The sequence below is a fragment of the Periophthalmus magnuspinnatus genome, chromosome 8 (assembly GCF_009829125.3).
Source record: "Periophthalmus magnuspinnatus isolate fPerMag1 chromosome 8, fPerMag1.2.pri, whole genome shotgun sequence".
Classification (NCBI taxonomy): Eukaryota; Metazoa; Chordata; class Actinopteri; order Gobiiformes; family Gobiidae; genus Periophthalmus; species Periophthalmus magnuspinnatus.
The window spans coordinates 25985807-26012136 of record NC_047133.1 but is presented as its reverse complement, the minus strand read 5'-3'; the positions used below and the strand labels follow the sequence as shown (position 1 = coordinate 26012136).

The 26330-nt window shown below is 39.0% G+C and overlaps 1 protein-coding gene across 4 annotated transcripts in view; it reads right to left on the bottom strand.

Moving 5' to 3' along the window:
* LOC117375553 (mitochondrial import inner membrane translocase subunit TIM16-like) overlaps window positions 1–26330 on the bottom strand; it is a 100446-nt gene that overhangs the window by 2696 nt on the left and 71420 nt on the right. The window contains exons 10-29 of one of the 4 annotated variants that reach the window (XM_033971876.2): window positions 7956–8010; window positions 7723–7780; window positions 7487–7632; window positions 7310–7408; window positions 7114–7233; window positions 6901–7060; window positions 6650–6825; window positions 6303–6411; window positions 6121–6207; window positions 5882–6024; window positions 5672–5776; window positions 3887–3972; window positions 3685–3826; window positions 3488–3577; window positions 3252–3368; window positions 3038–3173; window positions 2650–2741; window positions 2478–2564; window positions 242–326; window positions 7–143 (exon numbers count right to left, since the gene is read on the bottom strand). In XM_033971876.2, coding sequence (XP_033827767.1) covers window positions 7–143; window positions 242–326; window positions 2478–2564; window positions 2650–2741; window positions 3038–3173; window positions 3252–3368; window positions 3488–3577; window positions 3685–3826; window positions 3887–3972; window positions 5672–5776; window positions 5882–6024; window positions 6121–6207; window positions 6303–6411; window positions 6650–6825; window positions 6901–7060; window positions 7114–7233; window positions 7310–7408; window positions 7487–7632; window positions 7723–7780; window positions 7956–8010 — 2230 coding nt within the window. Of the gene's footprint in view, window positions 1–6; window positions 144–241; window positions 327–685; window positions 777–906; window positions 2080–2477; window positions 2565–2649; window positions 2742–3037; window positions 3174–3251; window positions 3369–3487; window positions 3578–3684; window positions 3827–3886; window positions 3973–5671; window positions 5777–5881; window positions 6025–6120; window positions 6208–6302; window positions 6412–6649; window positions 6826–6900; window positions 7061–7113; window positions 7234–7309; window positions 7409–7486; window positions 7633–7722; window positions 7781–7955; window positions 8011–26330 lie in introns of those variants that run through there. The other 3 variants (XM_033971874.2, XM_033971873.2, XM_033971875.2) reach the window with 3 other exon arrangements.

The following is a 26330-nucleotide window of genomic DNA, read 5'->3' as shown; positions in this document are numbered from 1 at the left end:
CTGCACCTTTTGTATCTCCTCAGGCGTCAGTGTGGTGATATTGAGGATTTGCTGGGCCTCTTGTAGAGACATCCCCGTGATGCTGGAGGCCGCTGCAGACTGCTGTCCACCCGTGCTCCTGGCGCGTGCAGCTGCTTGACTGGCTGTATGATACGTAATAATAATAAATAGGGTTAAGGCCAATTAGTTTTAATATCAAATCAATTGAACCATAAATGAATAATGAGAAGAAAGAAGGTACCCGCAAATTCTTGTTGTAAGGCACGGGCAAATGCGCGTCCTACTACCTGCACACCCATAACAATGATCTGTGCCAGATATTTAGCCTACAAAGAAAACAGTCACCTTCATTATGACCAATTACATCAGCAGAGCAGACACAGGCGCAGAATGTGATCTTCTTCCATTAACATCAGCAGGTCTCGCGTAATGCGACCTTGGTATAGCCATTGATGACAACATTATGGCCATAGCATCTTTATTTTGCATATTACGGTCAAAATCACACAATAACTGATCTGACTACAGCTTACACATGGTAATCCTAGGTCGTACAAAAAAACAGTCTATGACAAACAATCATGCGACAATAAACTATGCTAACAACACGAGCTAGCCCCACTGCCCGGTCTTATTAAATGTATGAGAATGACATCTTTCTGAAAGTAAATGTAAATATAGCTACCATACTGATGTTTCAGAACAGTTCACACGAACTGTCCTGTCGATGTTTTCACATGTACGCTAAGGTGACTGCGAGGTCAAAGTTCAATGCAGATTTGAAATCAAGAAGAGCACAGGGCGGAGCTGTATGCGACACTGACACCTACAGGTAGGGAGGACTCATAAGGCTAAAATTGTTAAGAAATGCTGTGAAATGTTTAAAACGCCTCAACACACAATAATGAGATTAAAATTAGTTTTAATGCAGTATAATAATGAAAAACAAGCACATTATAAAATTATTTTAAACCACAAATTCCAGTTAAAATCCAATAAACACCACTATATTGCAATTTGGAATACCAAGAACAAACATCAAACATCCACCTGCACTTTGTGTAAACATGATATGCATGATTGTGCATGGCCACATGTGGTCAATTTTACAGTACAATGCCATTTGGTTAATGCCTGGGATAGTGAGATTAGGTGGAGTGTGGAGTGGAGTCATCACTGATACTGACCATCTACAATTACATTACAAAACCATAAAATGAAAATAATTCTACAGAAAGAATGTTTTCAAAGCATAACTAATCAACAATTCCTAAAGGCCTCTAAAACATCACTGTTTTTTTAATCCATACAAATTTGAATAGTAGAAAAAATATAAAAAATGGAAATACTAAAATGTACAGTAAGTAAAATTGGCAGAAACATCTAACTTTATGGCAGTTCATGGTAAAACAATGGTGACCCTGTTGTATTCTCAGTGTAGTTTTTGCATTACAGCAGTTCAGGAGAGAGTGTGTGCCCTGTGTAACCGAACAGGAAGACAGATTTCATGTGTGTTGTCCTCTCTGTATTGGTCTTTATGTACAGACATAGTTTCAAGACACATGTGTGTGGTCAGGTAGCATGTGCAAAGGCCTGTCAAGACAATAGGCAAGTTATCCATGCAAATTTCAGAGATTATAAAGGGCTTACTCAAATGTAGTTACCATGAGTCCTGATTTACAATACATTAATAAAAAACATGATTTTTATAACATACAAGTTGTTAAAAAAGTGAAAAATTATTTGTGCTTTTGTGATATCCAAAGACAATGTACCACTAAAATTTCGATTCACATAAGACAGATTTTTCCCAACTATTAAAAATATGTCACCCAACGTATACTTCCAGTTTCATGCAATCTGACAACAAGGTAAACATTATTTTCCTCATATCAAAACATGTGCACAATTACACCCAAAGGATCTCTGCTGTGACAGTGGTGATTCACATTGAACAGTATTCTTCCATGTGACATTTTGGTGGCACAGTCATATAGATAAGTGGCAACATTAGACTTCTCCAGGTCTCTCCAGTTGGCACCAATACAAAAAGGCAAGGACATTTCTCATCTAGTCATCCTAAAAAACAAAATAAATGTCTTTAGTACACATGCTGAATATTCAAGTATCAATCGTATATAGGATTGCCACCTCAATTTGTAGAAAAAAAGAGAGACACAATGGGAACAGACTTGAGAAATTTAAGCGAAAAGATAATAAATGCAGACACCATATGGCTTTTTTGTCACGCACATACACACATAACACACAGACAGACTGAAATAACAATAAGCACACTGTATTTGCCAGTACACTCCAAAAAAAAAATGAAATTAATCTGTATACAATTATAATTTTTTAAAGTGTAAAGGCAAAATAAATGGGTCAAGAACAGGGGACTAAATGGCTGTTCACAACAACCAAAAGAGGGACAGGTGATGGTCACTCTAATGATATAACACTGATAGTTCACTTACCCACTCATCATCATCAACTCCTTCGAAAGCTTCCTGGGGCAGAGGGTCATCCAAGTTTCCAAGTTTAGCCACCATAGCACTGAGCAGCTAGTTTGTACACAAAAAATATAGTCCGCAAGTTTAATTATGCTAAAATGTTTACACAATTGCATCAAATTATACAAAGGCATACCTCCTCTTTCTTTTGTTCATCGGTTTTCTCCTCCAGGTAATATGAAGACGGCATATACTTCCTCACTGGTGCCTCTTTGGGCGCTTCACTCACTAAAGATTACATCATGGAAAGGCAGGCATTTCAGGTGAACATGCAAGAGGTAGCAAGGATTAATACACTAAAGTAAGGGAAGGAAAAGTGGTAGAAATAGTAAGTAAGTATGGTAAGTGGTAGTATTTTAATTGGATGCATTTTTAAATAATCGTATTTCAGAATATTCAGTATATATAGTTATGAGTATTAAGTCATATTTGAAGTTTAGTTATTACACTATATTAAAGCATTATGTATATCATGTATACTTATCCACACACTGTAGATACATTTATATTGTGTATTACAGCACCTGGAGTCATGTCTTTAGGCTTCAGGCTCATCCTCTTGTGTTGACCATTGCAGCCAGCGAGCCAAGCCGAGCCCGTCAGAGCTGGTTCCCAACAAATAGCTGTTTCTGGGTACACATCGTCTTGGAAAAATTCTTTCTGCATGAATATCACACAAATAACTTAAAGTCGTATACGCAATATAATATTATCCAGCAGGTGGCGTATCTGCTTCACCTTAACCCGTGGGACTTTGAAGGCGACAGGCTCTATGGTGGTCTTGGTGAGCATCAGCGCCACTGCTATCTCCACCTCTTGGACATTGCAAGCAGTCTTGGGCAGAAAAGTCAAGCCCTGTTCAAAAAAATAAATGGATAGGATACAAAAAGACAAGTAGGACAATAAGGAGTAGTAGTAGTTGTATTGGTCCTAGTAGTAGCAGCAGCAGTAGTAGTAGTAAGACTAGTATTAACCTTGTGAGGCTCAGGAGTGTTAAAGTTGCTACACTCAATGAAATATGGACTTTCAGGAACAAGCTCATAAATGTGAACTCGAGTGTCACCCTGAAGAAAGAAAATAAAAAAAATAAGTTGTTATAAAATGTATAAATGTATAGATTATCATAAACAAAATTTAAATTGAGTTTAAAAAGTTGAAATGAGTGTCTAACTTTTCCAGTGAGGATGGCCAGGCTGGTGTCGGGGTCATAAAATGGGATGAGAATTGAGGGAGCGACGTCCACATTCACGTTGCTCACAGCTCCAGATGACAAAGAGCCAACAGAGTACAAGTACAGGCCTCTCTGACTTTGGCTGAAGAAAAACAAAATGGTTATCTGAAAAAAAACAGCTCTCATAAACAACTATACTTACCTGTTAAATCCAGACACCAGCAGGTACTTGCCCTCACACACCCACACGATACGAGCCCCTCTGTGCCCTTCAGGACCAGGACCCTCCTAAATTAAAATAACATGAGTTTGATATCACCATAAACTAGATAATTTCTACTTCTACTAGAGTTTATTAGAAAATCAAAGAATATGTTAAACTTTCTAATAAATCTAATCTTGTATAATTGACAGAGAAAGGTTTAAATCCATCCATTTTCTTCTGCTTATCCGGAGCCGGTTCACTCCTAGACTTCCCTCACCCCAGATACGTCCTCCAGCTCCTCCGGTGAGCGTTCCCAGACCAGCCGAGAGACATAGTCCTTCCAGTGTGTCCTGGGTCTTCCCAGGGGCCTCCTCCCTGTAGGACAAGCCCAGAACACCTCCCTAGGGAGGCGTCTAGGAGGCACCCTGAAGAGATGCCTGAGCCACCTCAGCTGCTCCTCTCGACGTGGAGGAGCAGCGGTTCTTCTCCGAGCTCCAGAATCCCGAGTCAGCACACTGTCTAGCACCCCTTCCAAGGACTCCAAGGAGGCCAGGCACTCCGCCCTACCATTTGGCCCGTAGGCCGACACAACAGTAAGAGACCTGTCCCTGACCCAAAAGGGCTCTCGTCACCGGAGTGAACTTCAACACGTTGCAGCTAAGCTGTGGGGCAATAAGCAAGCCCACAACAGCTTGCCACCTCTCCCCACGGCCAATGCCAGAGAAATGGAGAGTCCAGGCCCTCTGAAGGAGTTGGGTTCCAGAGCCCAAGCTGTGCTTGTGCGTGGAGGTGAGGCCGACTATATCTAGTCGGTAATGCTCAACCTCCTGCACAAACTCAGGCTCCTTCTCCCCCAACGAGGTGACATTCCATGTCCCCAGAGCTAGTCTCCATGTCCACAGATCTGTCTGCAGCCCAGACCTCTCTGAACCAGCCCCTCATGGATCCTCCTGAAGGGAGGATGGCTCCACATCGCTCCTTCGGGTTGTGTCCAACCGGGTCCAGTGGGGAAAGGCCCGGCCACCAGGTGCTCGCTGTTGAACACCCACCCAGGCCTTTCTCCAGGGTGGAGCCTCGGTAATGCCTGTCCAGGTGACATAACTGGCCTTGATTATGTCCTTATCATGAAAGACTTCTGAGCCGCTCTTAGTCTGACCTGGCAAACAGGTCCTGGGGGATGGGGGCATGAAGCCCCCATCAACATAGCTCCCAGGATCATTCGGGTGCTCAAACCCCTCCACCACGTTAAGGTGGTGGTTCAAAGAGGTTTAAATGAAAAGAGCATTGTATCTGTACTGTACTGTCTCACTTTTCATTTCTGGACCACACATTTTGACCTCTGTCTCACAGTGGTTAGGATAAAGATAAAAAAACTAAAAACTAAAACATGCCATTCCAGGATGGTTAGTTTGACAAATAAAATATATTGTGCTTTCAGTAGAAATAGCTGCACAAAGGAATCTTATTTATCTTTAAGATAATCATTTCTTAAATCAATACATTTTCAAAGGCATTTCAACAGATAAATGTAGGTAAATATAGACAGCGCCTCACTCATCCAGGGGTGATTCAATGTAGAAAAGGTTTCAACAGTGGTCAACTGGACAATTAATTGAAATAGCCAGCAGAAACGTCTTGCAAAAACAGTGTCCAATTGGCCACTGTTGAAATCTTCTCTACATTAAGTAAATCTGTAATTTTATCGGATCGTGTTTAAATCATTCTACCGTCATTTGGCTGCTTGGCTAGTGTTAATGTCAAGTGTAAAGTTGTGGTATAGACCTGCACAGGTGTAGCTGACTTGCGGGGATCATAGATTCTAACTTTCCCATCTTTACAGACTGTGGCCAAAAGCTTGCCATCTGGACTCCACGCCATGCCAAACACCTGGATATAAAACACAGGAAAGTAGATTAAATACATAATAAAGGATCAAAGGCAGACAGTTAAAACGCAATGAGGTAAAGATGTGTGGCGATATCCAGCACCCACCTGGTCCTCGTGTCCAGACAGGACTTTGACTTCTTCTCCACTTTCCAGGTTCCACAGTCTCACTGTGAGATCATAAGACGAGGACACCAAAAGCCCACTGGCCAGAGGGTGGAACTTGATGGAATAAATCTTCTCTGTGTGGCCTAAGAAAATAATAAAATCAAAACAGATTTATGGAAATCTGTAATATGACACGCAGTTTCCAGGGCTTGCATCACTACAGAGATATTTTGTTGTACCTTGAAGAATGAGCTCAGGCTCAGTCAGGGTCTCAACAAGGCCCCCCTCTGGTACCAGCCACACACGGATCTTGGCATCGTCTCCAGCTGATATTCAAAAAAATCATATGTTTGAGTATGTTGTCCAAAGTCCAAAGTATATAAAAGTACATACAAAGCCCAAACTGAGCACAATGACCCACCAACAGCCAGGCAATGTGTGTTGAAGGGGTCCCAGCAGAGGTCAGCCACATTCACAGAGTTCTGAATGGTGGGCACATTTGTATCCGGTTGTCTGCCAGGCTTCGAACGCTGTGACAGTAAAAATACAGAGTATATTTCATAATCATAATGATAAATATTATAAACATTCCATCATCATTTATTTTTATTTGGATTTCTATAAATATATTATTATTATACCCATACAGTATCAATATTTTTCTTAAAAAGTCCCATATTTACTTATTATTATTAAATTTGTTATAAGGCACAAATGGGCATAAAATAAACTTACACAGAATGTTGACTGACCATGTAAACAGATTACCTCAAAGACACCAATCTGCCCTCCAGAGGTAGCCAGAGGAACAGCCACAAGTTTGCTGTTGACGCAGAAGCCGTCACACTCTCCGGGGGTGGTCAGGTTGATTCCTTTGATGTTGGTGATGTGAGAGTCCCGATGCATCACAGACCCCTGAATGTGACGGAACTTTGTGCTAGGACCTGGACAAGAACCATTTAAAACAATGTCATGATTCAGAAATACAAGAATGGCATTAATGAGTTGTTTATGCATACCAAGCAGGTTATGGATGGCCTTGGCACTCTGGCTGGGACTAGGACTGGGGCCGAAGCCAGAGGAGAGGCCCGAGGTGGAGGAGGGCGAGCGGGACGGGACTGCGCTGCTACTGGGGGTACTCAGAGGGCTACTGGAGGTGGAGCAACCACGCGCCAGATCCTGGTATTTAGTACAACAACAATAACTACATATTTCAAAAAAAAAATTTATACTACAGTGTGGAAGTCTCTCACATCCTTGATTTTACTGCTGGCCACTTCCTTCTTTGCTGTTATCTGATTGGTTGTCTGAGTTTTGGGTCGTTTCTCTGGATTAAGGCTTACTTTTTCCACCTAACAAACATTGAACAATTAACACAGCTAATAACTAGACTAATTAACAATTTCCTGTATCAAAACATCAATGTACCTGCTTGTTTCCTCCTTGCCACCACTCATCAGCAGACATAGCAGCGGTTGTACCTACTGTGTCTGGGTACAGATCTGCATGGAAGTCATTGCCTGAATTCTGGAGCACAAATGACAAAACAGTGAAGCTAAAAGTTCACAGATAACTCTTGTCACCATGCATATAAAAGTTTCAGACCTTACGAGGGACTTGATAGCTGATTGGCACAATGTGGTTGTCTGTAAGCTGGAGAATACGCATAACTTCACATGACATGACGTCCAGTTCAAATTTGGGCACCATGCAAACGCCTCGAGTGGATGCCTCGGTGAGACAGTGGCTCACTACAAACAATAAGAAAGTAGAAACAAAAATAATGTAAACTCTAAAAGTATCAATTCAATCATGTCTCACTGAATGGTCCCTTGTCATACCTTGAGTAAGCACAGGCTCAGAGGTAGAAACTTCAAAGCAGTCGATCACAGTGTCTGCCTGCAAAGCAAAGAAAACATTAAAATTTTAGTATTCAAACAAGGTCTAAGCTTTAGTTACACCAAAATGTCCATGATGTAATAACCCGAAACTAAACCATCAATATTTATGGAGAACAAAGAAAAAATGAAAAAATAAATGAAACTTTCAAAAAGGTCATAAATATTAATTGTACCATGCCAGCCAGAATGAGAAGCCCAGTGTCATCATCAAACAGTGGCATCACCGTCCTGAAAGGCAAAATTGAGAAAAAGACAGGTTAGATAACAAGAAACAGTTCATCTTTTTAATAGTGTGACTTAAAGGTTGCAGCTCGACCACTAGAGGGGGCAATATGACCAATCAAAGAGTGTTAGAGGGAGACTTTTTTTTTTTTTTTTCTTTCCCCATTTTAGAAACAAAAGTCTAGTTAAATTCACTAGAAAACAAATTTAATACTGAAAAAGTCATATTTTTTCATGGGACAGTAAGATTTTTTTTTTTTTTTTTTGGTGCACAGCTCACTGACGACCTCACCTTACCCTATTAAAAATGTCATCTGAGAATTGTTTACTTGGATTATATTCATAAACTAATTGAATGAATGCCCTTTTGGCTACTACAGTCACCTGCACTTTCTTACGTTTTCAATAAGTAGATTATGAATAAACTACTCCAGCTCTAGGGACAAAGTACAAATGGACGTATTGAAACCAAACAGGAACTCATAGCTTAGCCTAATCCATACAATGTCCCCTCATAATGTTAATATTCATCAAAGTCTTCCAGTTCTTTTGTCTGTTATCATTTTGCAGTTTTATTTTCCATGGAGAGAGGACGCCAAGTGTGGACAGGTTCCAGCCAGGGCAAACCACTTCACATCACAGACTGAAGATAGGCCGATTGAAGTGGGGAGTGATTGCCTTATGATGATGACTTTGGGTAAAGAGACTATACTCAAAAGGGCAATATGAAGTGACAGAGACAGACCAATGAGGTAATGCTCCAAGTATGACGCTCTAATAACAGGGCAAGGTAAGTGATTACATATGGTCACACAAAAATAGAACAACTATGTCTAAAAAATGTTAAATAACTAGTAGAATTTCATATCATGTATCATCTTGAGCCCCATCAAAAATTGTCACAGAAATATTTTAATCTCAATTCAACTTCTTTTGTTGCATGGTTGGAAACTCTTTGGCGTCTTGGCAGTGTGCAGTGGTTGAAAATTCAAGCAAATGCCAGTAACAGTGCTGAGCTGTGAAATTTTCTGGCAAACAGACTTGCAAAATGATGTAGAAAATGAAAAGGAAAAAAAAGCAGGTTTTCTTAGAAGGTTTTGGTCAAATTTATGTTTTTGACAGAAAGCAGACAATGGTCAAAAGTGCATCCAAGTTATTGTGTGGTGTTTGTAAACTTTGCATTCTGGTCAATTTAACTGTGTTTTCCTAGAATGTAAGTCTCAGAAAAATAAAATAGCTTTACATTATTGTGCATAGGGCTGTAGTCTTTAGTCGACAAATTATTTTGTTGTGATTTTTAAGGATTTATAAGCACATTAGCAGAGAGAAGAAAGCATGGAGTTAAGTAGAGGTTTTAGAATGGCTGAATTTGCTTGTGAGGATGCCGTTTATTAGTACTTTTCTATTTACTAATTGTTTCTAGATTAAAAAAATATCGAGAACTTTTGCAAATGCCAGTTGATTATGCACATGGTATATTTTAGTCAAACAAGACAACAACAGCCCTGATAGACAGAATATTAAAGCATTTAATGGGAGAAAATAATAATAATTTTGCAGATACTTTCTTGAGTTAATTTAGTTTGAGCTGCCTCTTTGCCAGGACAGTCTACTAGAAAAAATTCTTAAACAACAACCAAGTGTGTGCTCTGAATCCTACCTACATCTGCGCACATTCATCCATTTTCTTTTTCATTATTGGCTTTTGAGACACCAACAAACTTGACCTTTTCTTGTTTAGTCTTTTCATCCACTTTTGACTGGAGCTTGTGAGTCAGTGAGGGGCGGCCATGCTTCATTAGGACCACTGTGTGTTCCCATGTTCTGGGCTGTCTGCAGGGAGTCCCAAAACACGTCCATTCCCACACTGCTCCTCCTTGTCCCCTTTCTATTCTCATTCATCACCTCTCTCTCTATTCCTCATTATTCCTCTAAATACACCCGGCTTCCTAAATGGCCTTATCTGTGCCTTTCTCACCGTAAATGAACAGCAAGTCAAACAGCCACATAATTGGACTGGGGGACTTTAGCACTGATAATGACCCATGTTTACTATGGCGTTCACGCACCGCTGCGCCACTCTCGATTTTCCCACAATGCAACAGCGTACATGTGCTAATAATGCGGCTTAATGGTGTGTGTGCAGCAACAACAGCCCCTGGTCAGGCCCATGCAGGGTAAAGTGGGAGCCAGGGTTTAATACACAGAGCTGCAAAGTTTATGAATGAAATGGAAAAATGAAACAAGGCTCATTCAAAATATACAAGTCCAATGCACACAGGTATTCATTAGTGTAGTGTGTTAGACTGGTCTGTCTACCCCAAGCAATACGCAAAAGATGCCAAACAATAATCAATTACAATTACAAGTAATACAAGTAACACATATTGTACTTATTGCTTATTAAAGGTCCTATATTACATAAAATTGACTCCTGTGAGGCTTTAGTCACGTTAGAATATTGATACCTCATCAAAAACATACCCACAATTCTATTTTGTTTCATTCACACAAGTTTGAGTAATCCCGCATTATTAGTCTGTCTACATCTCCAAAGCTCAAAATGCTCTCTTCCACCTTGTGATGCCATTCAGTGCTATTTACTGCAATACATTAGATTAACCATCAATAGTTGCCTTTTCTAAAAATATTTCACATATTTTTTTAGTTGAGATTGTCATAAAAAGTCTACAATGTCTCCTGGATGTTTCAGTGAGGCTAAAATAATAAATGTAGCTTTAAAATTAGGCATATTCAGGGCTGCATGATTCTAGCGAGTGTGTATGGAGTTTCAAAACACTGTACTTCCGGTATTGCCACTTCATGACATCACAAGTCAGGGTGTTTTCTGTTTGAGAGAAGAACTCATCCTAAATATGCAGGATTCGTGAGTTAAACATGTATAAATGAAGCAAAACACAACTCCAGGTCTGTTTGTGATGATGTGTGCTATTAGGAGTTTATTCACACCCTGTATTTGTGAATTCATGAGTTTTTAAAAGTCTGGAAAACATCTATCTTTCATTTCTTTTAAAGTCTTCACTTTTCTAACTAACACTGTTATTTAAGGTGATAGACCCAAGTGATAATTCATGTATCACCTTCACCAATCTCATAATCCAGTGAAATGGTCCTCCTTGGATTGACTCTGTCTCTAGTGATTCTGTCTGTATGAGGTTACACAAAGCAGAGCCACACCTCACATCTGCCCTCCATCAGCACACACCCCTGTCACATACACACACACGCGCCTGTCTCACACACGCAGCCCTCAGAACATCATGCACTGACCTTATACCTATGACAGCCGCCCTCAGCACCAGCAGATAACATGGCGGCATTACTACAGTGGGCACCTTTTATCAGAGCCAGTCAGGATGAACTATCACTCTGTTGTTTTTGCACAGAATACAAAGTGGTAAAGTAGTAGTAAAAATGCTTCTTAATGCCTCCCTTTAGTCCTAAAATAGTATTGAACAATGACACAAAAATAACTTTGCTGAACTTTGCTTCAAACCGCATGCTTTTACTGACAGTGGACTGGCTCAATTAAAGACTCAAGCGAGACCCAAGCACAGCATATAATTGACAATTAGAAATGACTGAATCATGAGCTTGATTAAATGTCTATTAATTGCACTGGTCTACTTAAAACTGTTTTATTAGTTATATTGAAAAGGTCATGACAGTACAAAAAGCAAAAAAGTATCCTCCACCTTATGATCACAGGGGATATTTAATAATGGGATACACATTTCTAAATCTAATGGATACTAGAAGATTCCCTGTTTGATAACTATATTATAGTTTGAAAAGACACCAAGTTGAGGAAACTCACATTTGGTTTACCTTGCCATTAAAGATGATACAAGGACATTTTGAAAATCCATTCCATATGGTCAACCTGGACTCATTTGTGCTAAAAGCATGACAAAATATGAAACTTGTGAGAGTGCATTATGTAGCACAGATAACATCGGACACTGCAGTGCATTAAAGAGTATGAGATCTATGTGGGTCTAATGAAAGCAGCCTGCTGAGGTATAAGGTTGTACTGTGGCAGCTATGACCAGATCTGTATCAGTCAATGGGACCTTTCTCTGTCTCTGTTTTTGGCGGTGCAAGTGCTAACAACACAGTGCACTGCTCAATGGGTTACAGTCAACGTCTATAGGAGCAGCTAAAAACATGGTTCAATACAAGACTGAAATGCTGTGTCCCGATATTCTTTTAACACAAAACATATGTGTTGTTTGCAATTGTTATTGAAAAAACTTGCACAGTTTTGAGAAGCAAGGGAATAGCAGTTTATACAAAACTGCTTATTTAAACAAATGGGTCCTTTCCAGAATAGTTTTAAAATGGTCTTGAGCTATATTTACTATATAACAACATGGTAAATCTATAAAAATTACAATTATTTTGTGTTGAAAATTACATTAAAAGAAAATACATCCAAGTAATTTAATGATCACTGTAATAACAAAATTGTTGCTTTTTGTTTTTCAAGCCTCATTATTTTTACATGAGTGAAAATACTAAAATCTGTCCTTTAAATGGCAAAAGATTGTAAATCTTATCTCTCTTTTCCAATCCCCAGTATCTATCTCCTGCTGTTGTGTCAGTTCTATCAGTGGCAGTGAGCGTCGCAGTATTATCTTTGAAGGTGAAGGATCTGTTGAACTGTGAACTCTGCACACTTGAGGATCAGTGGAGTCGGAAGTGTGCCGGCAGCCCAAACAGCTGTCCCAGCCAACTGCACTGTCCACAGTCCTGGGACACTAGAGCCGTAGGTTACACTATCACACAGCAATGTAATGTAGAGGACGCAGGGCGATCTTAGGTCACCAGTCCAGTGTTTACACAAGATTTGGTAGTTTGCATGTGCACTTAAGGTCAGACCAGGAAGTTTGTTTGAATATAATTATAGACAGAACACAGTTAAAGTTTGAAATCATATATGTCTTTGATAAAACATTAAATGCTCAATATTTAACTGCTCACACACAAACACAAACACACAAACAAAAACAGGATTAAACTGAGACTTAACCCGGAAGCAAAACCAGGACTAAACCAGGACTAGACCAGGACTAGACCAGGACTAGACCAGGACTAGACCAGGATGCTCAAATGTTCAAATAAAGCTTTATGTGTATTCTTGAGGCTGCAGATTGGTCAAAACTAAATATCAGCCTGTGATTGAAATTGAAGACTGAGAGCTGATATGCTAAATATGTACAAATATTTGCCCGATATATTGGTTGCCCAGGGGAATATCTGCATCTAGTCATAACTTCTTTGTATCTTTATAACAGGATTCAAGGTCTTGAACAACAGCTTTCCTGCAGACTGGGTTGGTTAATTTTAAGGCTTAAGTCAAAACAGTCTCTGCAGAGGAACACCCATGCTCATGAAACTAATTCCCCTTGTGTGTGGAGTTGGACACAGCTAACAGTTTTAAGCACACTTACACCGCAGGCCCGTGGATCTACAATGGGAGGGACTGATGTAGAATAATCCACTGATGATTAAATTAGATTCAATAAAAAGCAGAGAAGGTTCTTAGTGTCTCCAGGATGTTAAGTCCTGGGTCAGTTTCAGCGCTGTAAGAATGTCAATAATAATATCAGATGGCTCCAGTGCTCGCATAGCTTTGAGAGGCACTGTTCAGGTCTGCAACAAGTCCTGCTTTGTATAACTCAATAACACCTTGTACCTTTATTACACAAAACAACTGGCTCATACTAAATCAAATTAAAAAATACTACAAAAACAACTACCAGTACTTCAAGATGCAAGAAGAGCTAAATCAGGCCTGAATCTTGATTTAAAAGATGAAGACGTATTGACAATCATTAAATCGAAATTATAATGCAGTTATATATTTGTCCATGAATCCATTTAAATCAAGACAGAGATTCAAGTTTATGAGTGCTCCCACAGGAGTTCAAATGAGGTTACAAAAGACCCTTCCGACTTCTTCAATAATAATTCTAGACTTACTTTTTCCACTGTTTTGGCTGTGTGCTTAATAAATAGTGCCGCCCAGCACCTCCAGTAGCCTGTTCATTAGAAGGGAATTAGAGCTGACGCGGTACGTTCCTGAAAGGAGAAGAAAAGCCAGGATTGTTGGATGAGGGGCCAGCTGTGGGCCTGTCTGAGCCCCAGTGATGAGGCTCTCAGATGGGCTGCCAAGCTGCTGCACTGCCCTCTCCCCTTCACCAACATCCACCTCCAGTGCACAAGAAAGATGGCCCCAGGTTTCATTAAAGTGAATCCCACCAGTCTGCGTCAGCCGCACGCTGGCCTTTTCAGGGTCTGGACATGGATTCAATATTTTAAAGGAACTCTTATTTGCAATTGTAATTCATATGGTGAGATAAGTTAACTACAAAGGCAATCCTCCCCAGTCTTTAATGATGTATACTAAATAAATGTTCTGTTAATGAAAGAAAATAACCACATGCAAAGTGTAAGTCTTTATGTGCCTGGACTACACTCCTGTCACACATTCACACTTCAGGACTCGATCAGGACTAGACCAGGACTAATCTAGGACTAGAAGAGGACCAAACAAGGTCTACATCATGACTAAAATATGGCTAAACCAGGACAAAACCAAGAGGTGAGTAAATGCAGTCGTAAAATGAAGGCCAGGCATCTGACATCAAATCCCAGTGAAACATATTTTTTAGCACTTCAGCACCATGACCCTATACTTCTTAGTCTTTATCTTTTTCACAGCAGTAAATCACACACAAAATCCAATTGTATAAAACACCAAACACAACAAAACAAGCACAAAATGTCACCATCAGAACCTTTCGCTCAGACCAGTCTACATAAGAACCATGTAAATGTGTGGTAAAAGGGTCCAGACGGGGAGGCCTGTAAAGCTGTAAGGTCACAGGTCGTAAACTTCAGGAGCTCCGAGCGGCTGACGGCTCCGGTCTGGGAGGGCTATGGTCGTGTAAACTCAGAGGGGACGCTGTACGGTGGGTGGGCATGAAGACGTCACCCTGAAAAACTGTGTGAAACCGTGGAGAGAGGATAAAGCAACAGAAGGAATCATTACCTATGGATCTAATGAGTGTCGAATATGTATATGTCATAATATATGATCATTTGTAAGACCTCTATTAAGCTAATTTTGTTAACTTATTCAATTTACAGATAATTCCAATGCTGCTTTTGTATTTCATATACATTCTGACAAACATGTTCTTTTTTGTTCAAATGTAGTTGCTGTAATCACTGTTAAACATTGTTTTATGATTGTAGTGATGTGACATTATAGGTTTGCAGTGGCATTGTGGCCAACTTTGTTTCATAATATCTGCAGACAAAATTTTACTTTGTGTGCGAATTGTGCTATACAAATAAACTTGCCTTGACTACACAGACTCTAAAACACATGGGAAAAGGTGTTAATTAATTAATTCATTGGCATAATTAACTACAAATGTCCAATATTCTCTAAACTTCAGCTTTCAGTCACAATATTTCAACCTTTATTTGGTGAAAAATGTGTAAAAAAGTGCTACGTACAGCAGAAACAATCATTTACTATAATAACTATTAGTTGCAGCACTGTGGTCAAATTCGTTCTCCTCCTAAAACCCAATAAAAAATAGGAAAGATCATGTTTGAAAGTCCTCTCTGTAAAGTACACTCTATACCGGGGGCGTCAAACTCATTTTCACAAAGGGCCACACCAACAAAACGGCCGCTCTCAAAGGGCCAGATGTAACTAACTGTAAGATAAATGTCACTAAATGCAACCAAATTTAATGTCAAATAAATGCAGCTACTTTTGAATCTTGTCAATTAACCGTTTCTATATTTATTACTTATTCAAGTTACAAATACTGCAGATGGATTTGCATAGATATGAAAAAATGGCTGTTTAACTGTGTATCTAATGATAAACTGACATATTAAAACAGTCATACCTTTTAATTTACTTTGTCGCGGGTCACATAAAATGACATGGCGGGCCTCATTTGGCCCACGGGCCTTGAGTTTGACATATGTGCTCTATACAGCGCGACGCTGGCCTCCATTCTCTGCATGTATTTGTGCCCCCGTCTGTGAGGTATGACTGTGTTGACGGCCCAGCTCGTCAGGCTGCAGGAAGAGATGCGTTCCGCGTTAACCCCGGGGTCCATCATCAAGGCTGCCCTGGATGAGCATTAAATGACCTGTCGACGGGGGCCTGGGAACCTCCGAGGAGACGGAGAGAGGGGGCAAGACGGGGAGAAAGATGAGGAGAAAGACAAGGAAAGGGGGAGAGAGAGAGGGACAGGGTAAGACTGCACAAGAGGGAGAGAGAGATGGCTAGAGAGAGGATGTGAGAGGAAGGGTGAAGGTGAGAAAGGGAGAAAAGAGGAGAGAGAGAGAGAAAGGGAGAGATAGATAGGGATCGATTAGGGCAGCGCGAGAGAGATGGATCGAGAGAGAGAGGGAGAGAGAAAAGAGGGGGAAGAGAGAGAGAGGGTGGGAGAGATGAGAGAAAAAGGGAGAGAAAGAGAGAGGGTGAGAGAGAGAGAAAGTGAGAGATAGAGATAGATAGCAAGAGAGAGATAGAAATAGAGAGAGACAGAGAGAGAAAGAAAGAGAGATAGAGAGAGAAACAGAGATAGAAAGAGAGATCGGGAGATGGAGAGAGAGACAGAGAGAGAGAGAGAGATGAGACTGAAGACAGCCATGGGAGGGTCATGACCAGACATACCTAGTTCCCTGTTAGGGCACCGGACATTTCTGGTCACGGCTGTTCTGGTCGGAAGGAAGTCAGGTAATTGTTTATTCTACTAAACGACAAGAAGAGGATGATGAAGTGTGATGAGCTCGCCTGGCAGTTCAGCAGGTCCTTGATTAAAGTGAAGCAATACTTATTATCTGCCTTTATGGGGTACTGAGTCTGATAAAGCATCTATAGATGTTAGGGGGGCGTGATGAGAAGTACAGACTCAGACTGTGAGGGTATTTTCTAGATTCTAGATTGTGATGTTATACTCCCACATAGGCGACAAGAGCCAGACTCCCCATTAATTACATTATACTTTCCTTTAAAATATCTAAAGGTTTAACCTGATCATTTCTTTTAGTCACTAGACCTAGAACCTGCTATATTATAAGAACAATCTGAATTTTAATAACACTGATTTTAGCTGCCCCCAATCTGTATTAAGTATTATAGGCCTATAGAAGCTGTGATGTCGTCTGAAACCCAACACTACATTCTCCCCACCACTGTACAAAGCTATTGTGTAACTAGTAAAAATAATAACTTATTAATGCAGTTTGTGTTTAACAATAACATAAGTTGATAATTCACATTTTGTGCAATGCAAACCACAATACTGAACTACAACAATATTATAATAAAAACGGAAATGTTAATTTAAAATATCTTTTCATTTTTTGGAAAATTATTACACAACTATGTCAAAACCTACATGTATAACTTGGACTCTTAATCTTTCAAATAATCACAACTAAGTACAGGGATCTGGGTGGGGAAAAGAGAGATTTTCAGAACACTGAAACTTTGAATACAGGACAATAAAGGATTACTAGAAAATGCAAACCAAATCTAACTTTGAGTTCGCAAATGATGAGGGGAAACCATTACAGCAGGGTTAAAAGTCTATAAAAGTTGTTTATGGCAGCAAGTTCTGCACTGTTATTATTCAGTAATGTGTGTTTGACCTTGACTTTGTTTTCAGATTAGTTAAAGGGAACAAAGTAAAGACTGAGTCATTGAGTCTATGAATAACAGATCTGCAATTGTTCTACATTAGTTCCAGTACTATTGTTGTTGTCCATATACAAACTATGAAAACTCAATGAAAGTATGGCTCCTATTGAATATTAACACACAGAGCACTCAAAAACTGCAGTCCTTGACCCTATCCCAAGACACACAAGCCCCGATCCAAACCAAGGCACACTCACTCTACTGTGCACGACTTTTCCTTCACTTACAGCCAACTCTGAATTATTGGAAATAGTCAACCCATAAAACCCGCTGATTTATGGATAGAAAACATCTCCATTTAATATTTGTTTTTTCTGTCTGCAAATGAAAACGTGGGTCAGTGCCAGCCAGAGAGAGGAAGAAAAATAAAACATCTCGCACAACTTTTTCAGACTCACAAAAAAAAAATCAAGAGTTGGTCTTTTCATCAACACTGCAGTGCCTGTTTTGGCTCCGTGGTGTCCGGACGTTTTATCACAGTAGTTAACACAGAAAGAGGACACTTATCTTCTCAGCTGGTGCCATGGAACTGACTCATTTCTCGGTGACACACTTCTTGTCGTTGTGTTCAAACTTGTCCTATCTGCTCCATATAAAATGTCACTCTCGTATCTCCCCATCTTCAGATACAAAAGCTAAATTCTTTCCTCTGAGTAAAAGATTGATGACAATGTGAGTGTTAACATTTTTTGGATAATATTCTTTTATTTCATATGCCATTATATCACCAGATTATTTCCCTGATAAAAAAAAAAGAAAAAAAGAAAAAGATTTATTTTTGTAGGTCAAGGGAAGGAATTCAAAGATTCCCTTGTTGCTTACATAACAGCTTTATAAACCAACAAATATTTTTTAGTGCTTTGCCTGGAACGTTCCACAGTATGGCATTACAGTTACATGAAAACAAGCAGGTGACACCACCAGGCCAATTTACAGGTAGCATGGCAACACCACTCACAGTAAGAATGAATTATTTGAGTAATAAATATCTGTAATTGAATAAATGTAACATAGATGAGTGAATATCATACTGTAAAATGACAGGGAATAACACCTCCATGGAGTCAAGCAGGTGGCAAACCCACCACACAGAAAGTTACACTGTTAATTTTTATGCATGCGTATATATTTAAAATAAAATATGATTAATATATTAAAACTTGTGCCAAATCAGTCTGAGAACAGCTACAGATGACATGGAACATGGAAAATAGTAACTGCAATATACAAGCGACCATATATCTCCACAAACATGTTTTGAAAACATTCCTAATGATGTAATTTCTCAATGGGCGGTTATTATTAACATGAAGAATCCCACGCCATATGAAACAGCACTGTCCCAGACTGAGTAATGTGTACGTTCATTGATTGTTTTTCTCGCCATAATCTCACCTCTCCTCTTCTTGTCCTTAGTGGACTATCAACACATGAAGGCTTGTAATTTACTTTTCAGCCCACTCACTCTAAATCTGTTGCTTTAATGACCAACACTGGGATAAGGACTGTAGGAACCAATAAAAGTCTCACTGCACCAGGCAGATTTACGGATGTGATTATCCGACAAACCTGGTAATCAGAGGAGAAAGAGTAGTAGATAAGATGAGATCATAGAAGCATGGTAAATCATAACAACTACGCACAATTTACATGGATCCATAACACTGCACTTTGAGTGTTATCACAAAACATCTGTACAAGACATACTGTTGCTTAGACTTGAAAGGCCTTGTCAAGGTATATCTACAAACTCCCATGAACAATGTTTTGTTTTTAATTGTTGTGACAGCATTATATAGCAGCCCTGGGAAAGTGTCTATGCCTCAATTACAATTTATAACATATTTAATAAATTAATATTGGGATAACACTTTAATGCCATAAATATATAACTAGATCAGTCCCCTGTTATGAAAAGTGATTAATAACAAAAAGTACCCTTAGCATCCATTGCCCCCCTTATGCCCTCTTGTGACTGGAGTTATTATATAGTTATTATATATTTTCAGTAAAAATCAGTCCAAATCAGGATCTTTAAAAAAAAACCAAAAAAAAACAAAACAAAACTATACATTTGTATATTAGTATCTGATATCTTTATGATTAATTAGGTGCAGCCTTCAGTAATTGTACTCCACCAGAGCAATTTGTTTACACAATTGACGGATATTCCCATTGTTGCACTGAATTAACCTCAGATGGCGTTTGGACTTGTAAACAGATTTTCTCGTACGAAGTCATACAAGGAAGCCCCCTAAAATGGATATCTTTATCCTCATGCTTTCTTAGCCTTTTCATTTCAATCAAACCTCCTGCTTTGACCCCATTTTCTGTGTCAAGGCCTTACATTCATCTTTCTGTGGACTGGTCTTCTTATCAGGGCGCTGAGGAGTAATCCTCACCATCTGACTTAAGGCACACAGGGCATTGTATTTGTTTCATTTAACTCTTTATAGAACTAAACCCCACCATTACATATAGGCAATAAATATCATTTATACACCAAAAATTGTATAAAGTGATATTATTAAAATCTAATTATTTTTTATTTTTTTAAATGGATGCTAGTCTATAAATTCTCATATTACAGCCAAAATCAAACCTTCCAGATGTAGTAATGCTGACTGACTACAAGGCTACGAAGGACAGATAATTGTTTGATTTAATTGGACGATTTTATTAATTCATTATCCATCCTGATAAAACATTTTCTTGGAACCATCACAGAGAGTGCAATGGCATGATCTGTAACTAGTTTGTTTGTGAGTAGTAGTTTATATTACACTAAGTTGCCAATAACTGTCTGTATTCAACACAATGTACCGAGGACTATACTTCAGATAACATGATAACTATGTGATTTTTTGTCTGTGAAATGTGCTGTAAAAGCTTACATCCATAATTACACAACATACACACATTATCAAATCATTATGTTCGACCCAGACACATGTTTTGGCCTCTGTCTAATCAAGTTCCTAGCACCGTTCTATAAAACAATGTTGTCATAGTGATCATACTGTAGCCAAGCCGCTTCCTGCCCTAAACCACAAGCACGGTGCTGTTACCCAATACCTGACATACCAGACTGCAGGGCGAGAATAACACTTGGGAGGTGGATACAGGAGGGAAGGCAATCAAGGATGGAGTGAAGGCAAACAGGAAAAATGTGCCCAAAAACATGGAGGACGCTCACTCAGTGTCCTAGTGTGAGTGCTGATCATGGGAAAGTGCCACTATCCTTTGACCCTAAGAGTAACCAAGCAAAAAAAGCTCACCCACGTGGCCTTTAAGCTCAACCTTTCTGAGTTAAGATGCCCCCGTTCAACCCTCACTGCACTCTTCTATCATTCTTATCTGAGCAACTGTGATAAGCAGAAAATCCACCGAATCACTGGATACAAGTGTGCGTAAAACTAGACCACCACTGGCAAATATGGAATCCAGATTTTAAAGATGCCGTGGAGTGCAGTGGATAACTCAAAACACACACATGCTAGATGAAAGATGTTCCCCATTAACTTGGTAGATTTTAGTAAACCGAGAATTGATCTATATTGTTCAAGTTTTAGAAACAATGAAGAGATGCTACGAAACTAAAACACTTCTACTGAAACAATTACCAAATAAAAAACACACTTACCATTGCAGTACAAGCTGTAGTAATGAGTAGTACACAATGACATAGTAGCAGGCTGATAGCATTGATAGTAGCAGGCTATTATTCACAAAAATAGTGGAAGTGGTCAGAGTAAAGTTACCAGTGGCAGTATATGATGTACAGTGATTTGTATAAATATAAATAATACAAACTGCAAAGGCCTTAGTGGTAGTAGTAGTAGTAGTAGTAGTAGTAGTAGTAGGAGATAATTGTAGTATAAATAGTAGCTTGAATTCAGAGTCTTTGAGTCTCGCTTTGGTTTTCTCTGATGGTATATGCATGTAAACCTCTGGGTGAACTATGGTGGGACCACATCAGTCTGCTCCAAAAACAACCCAATGTTGGCTAATAATAGATTCTTGTGGCTTATTTAATGACATTATAATGCCATAAGAAAGACATAAAAATCCTCAAAACAATAAAGTGTGCACACAAGCAAAATAATAAACGATATGACCAATAGCAGACAACATTTTCCCCATCTCGTGACCTCCTGCGTGAGTTCTCAAAAACACAGAAGTGACAGACAGAATTAGGGCTACATTTCTGCACGATATTCAATTAGCTGCATGCAACTATGTAAACAAGATCATAAAAACATACATGTGAAAGGTTCCCTCGACTGGGGACAGTTTTATGAGGATTACATTGACTTATAATGGCCTGAGCCAGCAGGTGGGAAGAGTCAACATTTCACCTGTGTTTAGACAGCAATTTATATATGCACACACAAACTTCTGCTTTGGTTACATTTGTGTTCTCATGGTAGCGACTTGTTTATCTTTATAGCTGTTCAGGGCTATGCAATACATGTAGAAATATGTGGATTATTCAATACACCTCTCAATACTGTTACCATTTCAGGTTTTTGTCAGTTTGTTAGAAAATACCAGTAACAAAATAGAATAAATCAGTACAATATGTAGAAAACTTACTTTCAAAGAAGGGAAAAAAAACCAAAAAAAACAACAACTGGGCTTCAGCGATCACAACACCTAATATATATATATTTTTTCCTGATGTACATTCTCTATATCTTATTTTCTCACTTACGAAAATTAAGCACTCTCCTCTGGCATCTCCATCTTCCCCCTCCAAAATCACAGAAATATCACACATACATAGACATACACAAACACACACACACACAAAACACTGATGTCTTGGTATGTCTTGTTAGTATGTATGTCTTGGCATGTCTTGGTATGTGTTGGTATGTCTTGGTGGTATATCTTGGTATATCTTTATATGTCTTGGTATGTCGCGGTATGTGTTGGCATGTCTTGTTGATATGTCTAGGTATGTCTTGTTGGCATCTCTTGGTATATCTTGGTATGTCTTGGTATGTCTTGTTGGTATGTCTTGGTATGTCTTGTTGGTATGTCTTGGTGTGTCTTGTTGGCATGTCTTGGTATGTCTTGGTTTGCCTTGGTATGTCTTGCTGGTATGTCTTGGTATGTCTTGGTGGTATGTCTTGGTATGTCTTGTTGGTATGTCTTGGTATGTTTTGTTGGTATGTCTTGGTATGTCTTGTTGCTATGTCTTGGTATGTCTTGTTGCTATGTCTTGGTATGTCTTGTTGGTATGTTCTGTTAGTATGTCTTGGTATGTATTGTTGGCATGTCTTGGTATGTCTTATTGGTATATCTTGTTATGTCTTGGTATGTTTTGTTGGTATGTCTTGTTGCTATGTCTTGGTATGTCTTATTGGTATGTTTTGTTGGTATGTCTTGGTATGTCTTGGTATGTCTTGGTATGTCTTATTGGTATGTCTTGGTATGGTTTGTTGGTATGTTTTGTTGGCATGTCTTGGTATGTCTTGGTATGTCTTGGTATGTCTTGGTATGTCTTGGTATGTCTTGGTATGTCTTGGTATGGTTTGTTGGTATGTCTTATCACCACTTGTCACTACTGTATGTGACTGGTCACTATGTGTGTCTGTCTTGCATTTAACAAAAAAAAAAAAAAAAAAAATCACTTTGGGCATTTCAGACATGGAAAAAACTTGGGGGTAAAATGTGGCTAAAAAAGCTGCAGATGATTCCCAGGCTGCCCTAATGGGAAAGACATGCCCGTTTCCCAAAAGACTCCACCTACTCACCATGAAACATATTACACAGCTCCTGAATACTACGGAAAACAACTACTGCTGTATATTAACATACTGCATGAGACCTAAAGAAATATTACAGAGGTTGGCCGCAAGATGGAAAATAAATGTGTGCAATTTTGCTCGAAAAATACAATCATTACGTGTTACTTACGTGACAAATCAAATTAAAAGATTCAATTTGGCTATACTATTTTGAGCTCAGCTATTCTTGTTTCGCGACATTTAAAATTAACATCTTGTAAAACGTCTCTTTTGAATGGGACGATACAATAGACCTCAAACCAAAGGCATGTCTCACTGAGAAACTTATGCATTATTATAAAGTGGGTTGGTACAGCTTAACAAAGCATGAACAAAGATTTTATTCATATTTCAAATTAGCTTACCAAGTTGTTACTGAGCCTCAATCATTCATAACAAACTAAAATCAAACGTGTTCATATGTCTTCAAACTGTATGAAGGCTAATTAAAGTGAAGTTATTATGTGTTATCTATGGATTCAGGTATGAAGAAAAAAACACATAATATAGATTTTAAAAGACATTAACCGTGATATTTATTGTTGTAATTTTCAAAGACAGTCTGGTCTGAGGTTATCCAGAGTGTTATATGCTGTGGTCACCTCCTCCGCTGCTCTCACACTTTTACTGGATCCCTGGGGCTGTGTTAGGAGCGGCCGGGACACCTCTCTCCATCTTTTACTGGACAGGGTGATTAGCAGCGCAGCAGGATGACAGCACATATACCATAACACACTTAAAATGGCCCAAGGCTGAGATTTACACCAATCACAAGCTAACTACTAACCTCCCGAGAAAAGGCTCTGTCTATATCTAATCTATATTACTCATTTTATACATTTTACAGCACAGTAATAGCATGGAAATGGTAAATAGATGTTTTTCAGTCCAGTTTCCATATACTTAACAGGTATTACAAGGACAATACAATACAATTTATGGTAATTTACAGTGTTTTTTTTTAATTTTTTTTTTATTTAATTATTCGTTCATTGTATTGCTATAACTGTAAAAAGTTATTCAAGCAAAATGTTTAGTGGAAATTGAGTATTTCATCCTCAAAATCAATTTAAAGGCTTAGGACAAACACAAGAAGTGCACTGAACGGTCCATCTCTATTTGCAATTTTAAATATTTTAGCTTTACTAGCCAATTGTAAAACATTTAAGATTCCACCTCTAATATTAAAAATGCACGAAGAAGCCCAAGTCTGTCCAAAGAAATATGCTTCCACTGAGTTAAGACAGGAGATTCCCTGTACAATTCACCTAACCGCAAAGATAAATAACTCTCCTCGGATGACCTCAGCTCGTTTTAAGATGTTTGTTGTGCGCCACAAAGAATGATTTCTGAGCATGCCGTAGGTAAAGACTTACAGCCTCTTCTGTTTAAACACTGTGGAGCTGCATGTGCGCCCTGTGGGACCCGCGTGAAATCACTCCTCGATTCCTGCAATTGGCCATAATGTCTTGCAGATGGTACTGTGCATGTGCAAGAGTATAGGGCAATAGCTTCTACAGTAGGAGCAGTGGGACCGGGGAGTGAGTCACCGACTGCACGGAGACAGCTATCAAAAAGTAGACACTCAACTACACCAAAGGTTGCCACTAAAATGTTTAAGGCAAGTTCAAGCAAGATAGGATGATAAAAAATATAAGATTGTGTTATGTTTAGTCATAGCCAACAGATTATATGTAATATCTAAGGTACCAGGAAGCTACAAAACAAAAGTAACCCAGGACAAAATGTATATTGGATAAATGAAACAATAATAACAATAATAATTAGAGTCTAAACTAAAACAATAGCACGGAATCAAGACTGAACCATGATTCACCCAGGGCAGCCATGACTCAACTGAAGGACTTCACCCATAACTAAACCTGGATCACAACAGGATAAAAGACTAAACCTATATAAAACAAGGACGCAATCAAGAGCTAGCTCAAATGCTTAATAGCCCCACTTTACCTGATATCCCACTCAATCCAGAGGTAAAGAAGCACGGAAGAAATACAAGCCAGAATTAATACTGAATCCAAAAGAACAAAACATTAGCCTAATTTATATTTTAGACAACACTGTTACTGACTATAAATGCAGCTAAACTAAACCAAGTAAGAAAGCCATTCAAGTAGATTTAAAACAGAAGAGTTGACATGCTGAGAGTTTAGGACACTATGAGGGGCTTGAGACAGGAGACATGTCTGTTTGCCCAATGTCTTTTCCTGCCCCTGTCCAGCTTAAGGGTACATGACATCACCTTGCAAAGCGCTGGCCTGGTTTCAATTATTTTTACTATTTCTTGTCAAGGTGGGGAGCACAGAGGCAACAAGAGCTCCAGTAGACTAAATAGAGGAGTGTTGTAAAGTGGAGGCGTCAGAGTCCTGCAGAAATGTGCGACGTGTGGCTCAGTGTACACACAGATCCTCTTACTGCCGGAGCTGGAGTCAGTGACAAACAGGCTGCCAGCTGCTGACTTAGGGGGTCTTCAAAAGCTTTCTCCGGTGAAGAGAAGATGAGCAAACCATATGTAATAATGAAGTAGTGTGACAGTCTATGCAAACATATACAAATTGAGTTGTATCAAAATTTTAAATGAAAATGATTGTGAACGGGCTTTAAAATGATGTCAAACTTATTTCTGGTTAGTACACATCTCCAACCAATATATTAACCGATACAATTTAATGTCACAGCTACAAACAGGTTATTTTGTAACAGTGTGGTTAAAGTAGACCTATTATCTTTTGTAGTTTTATAATAGA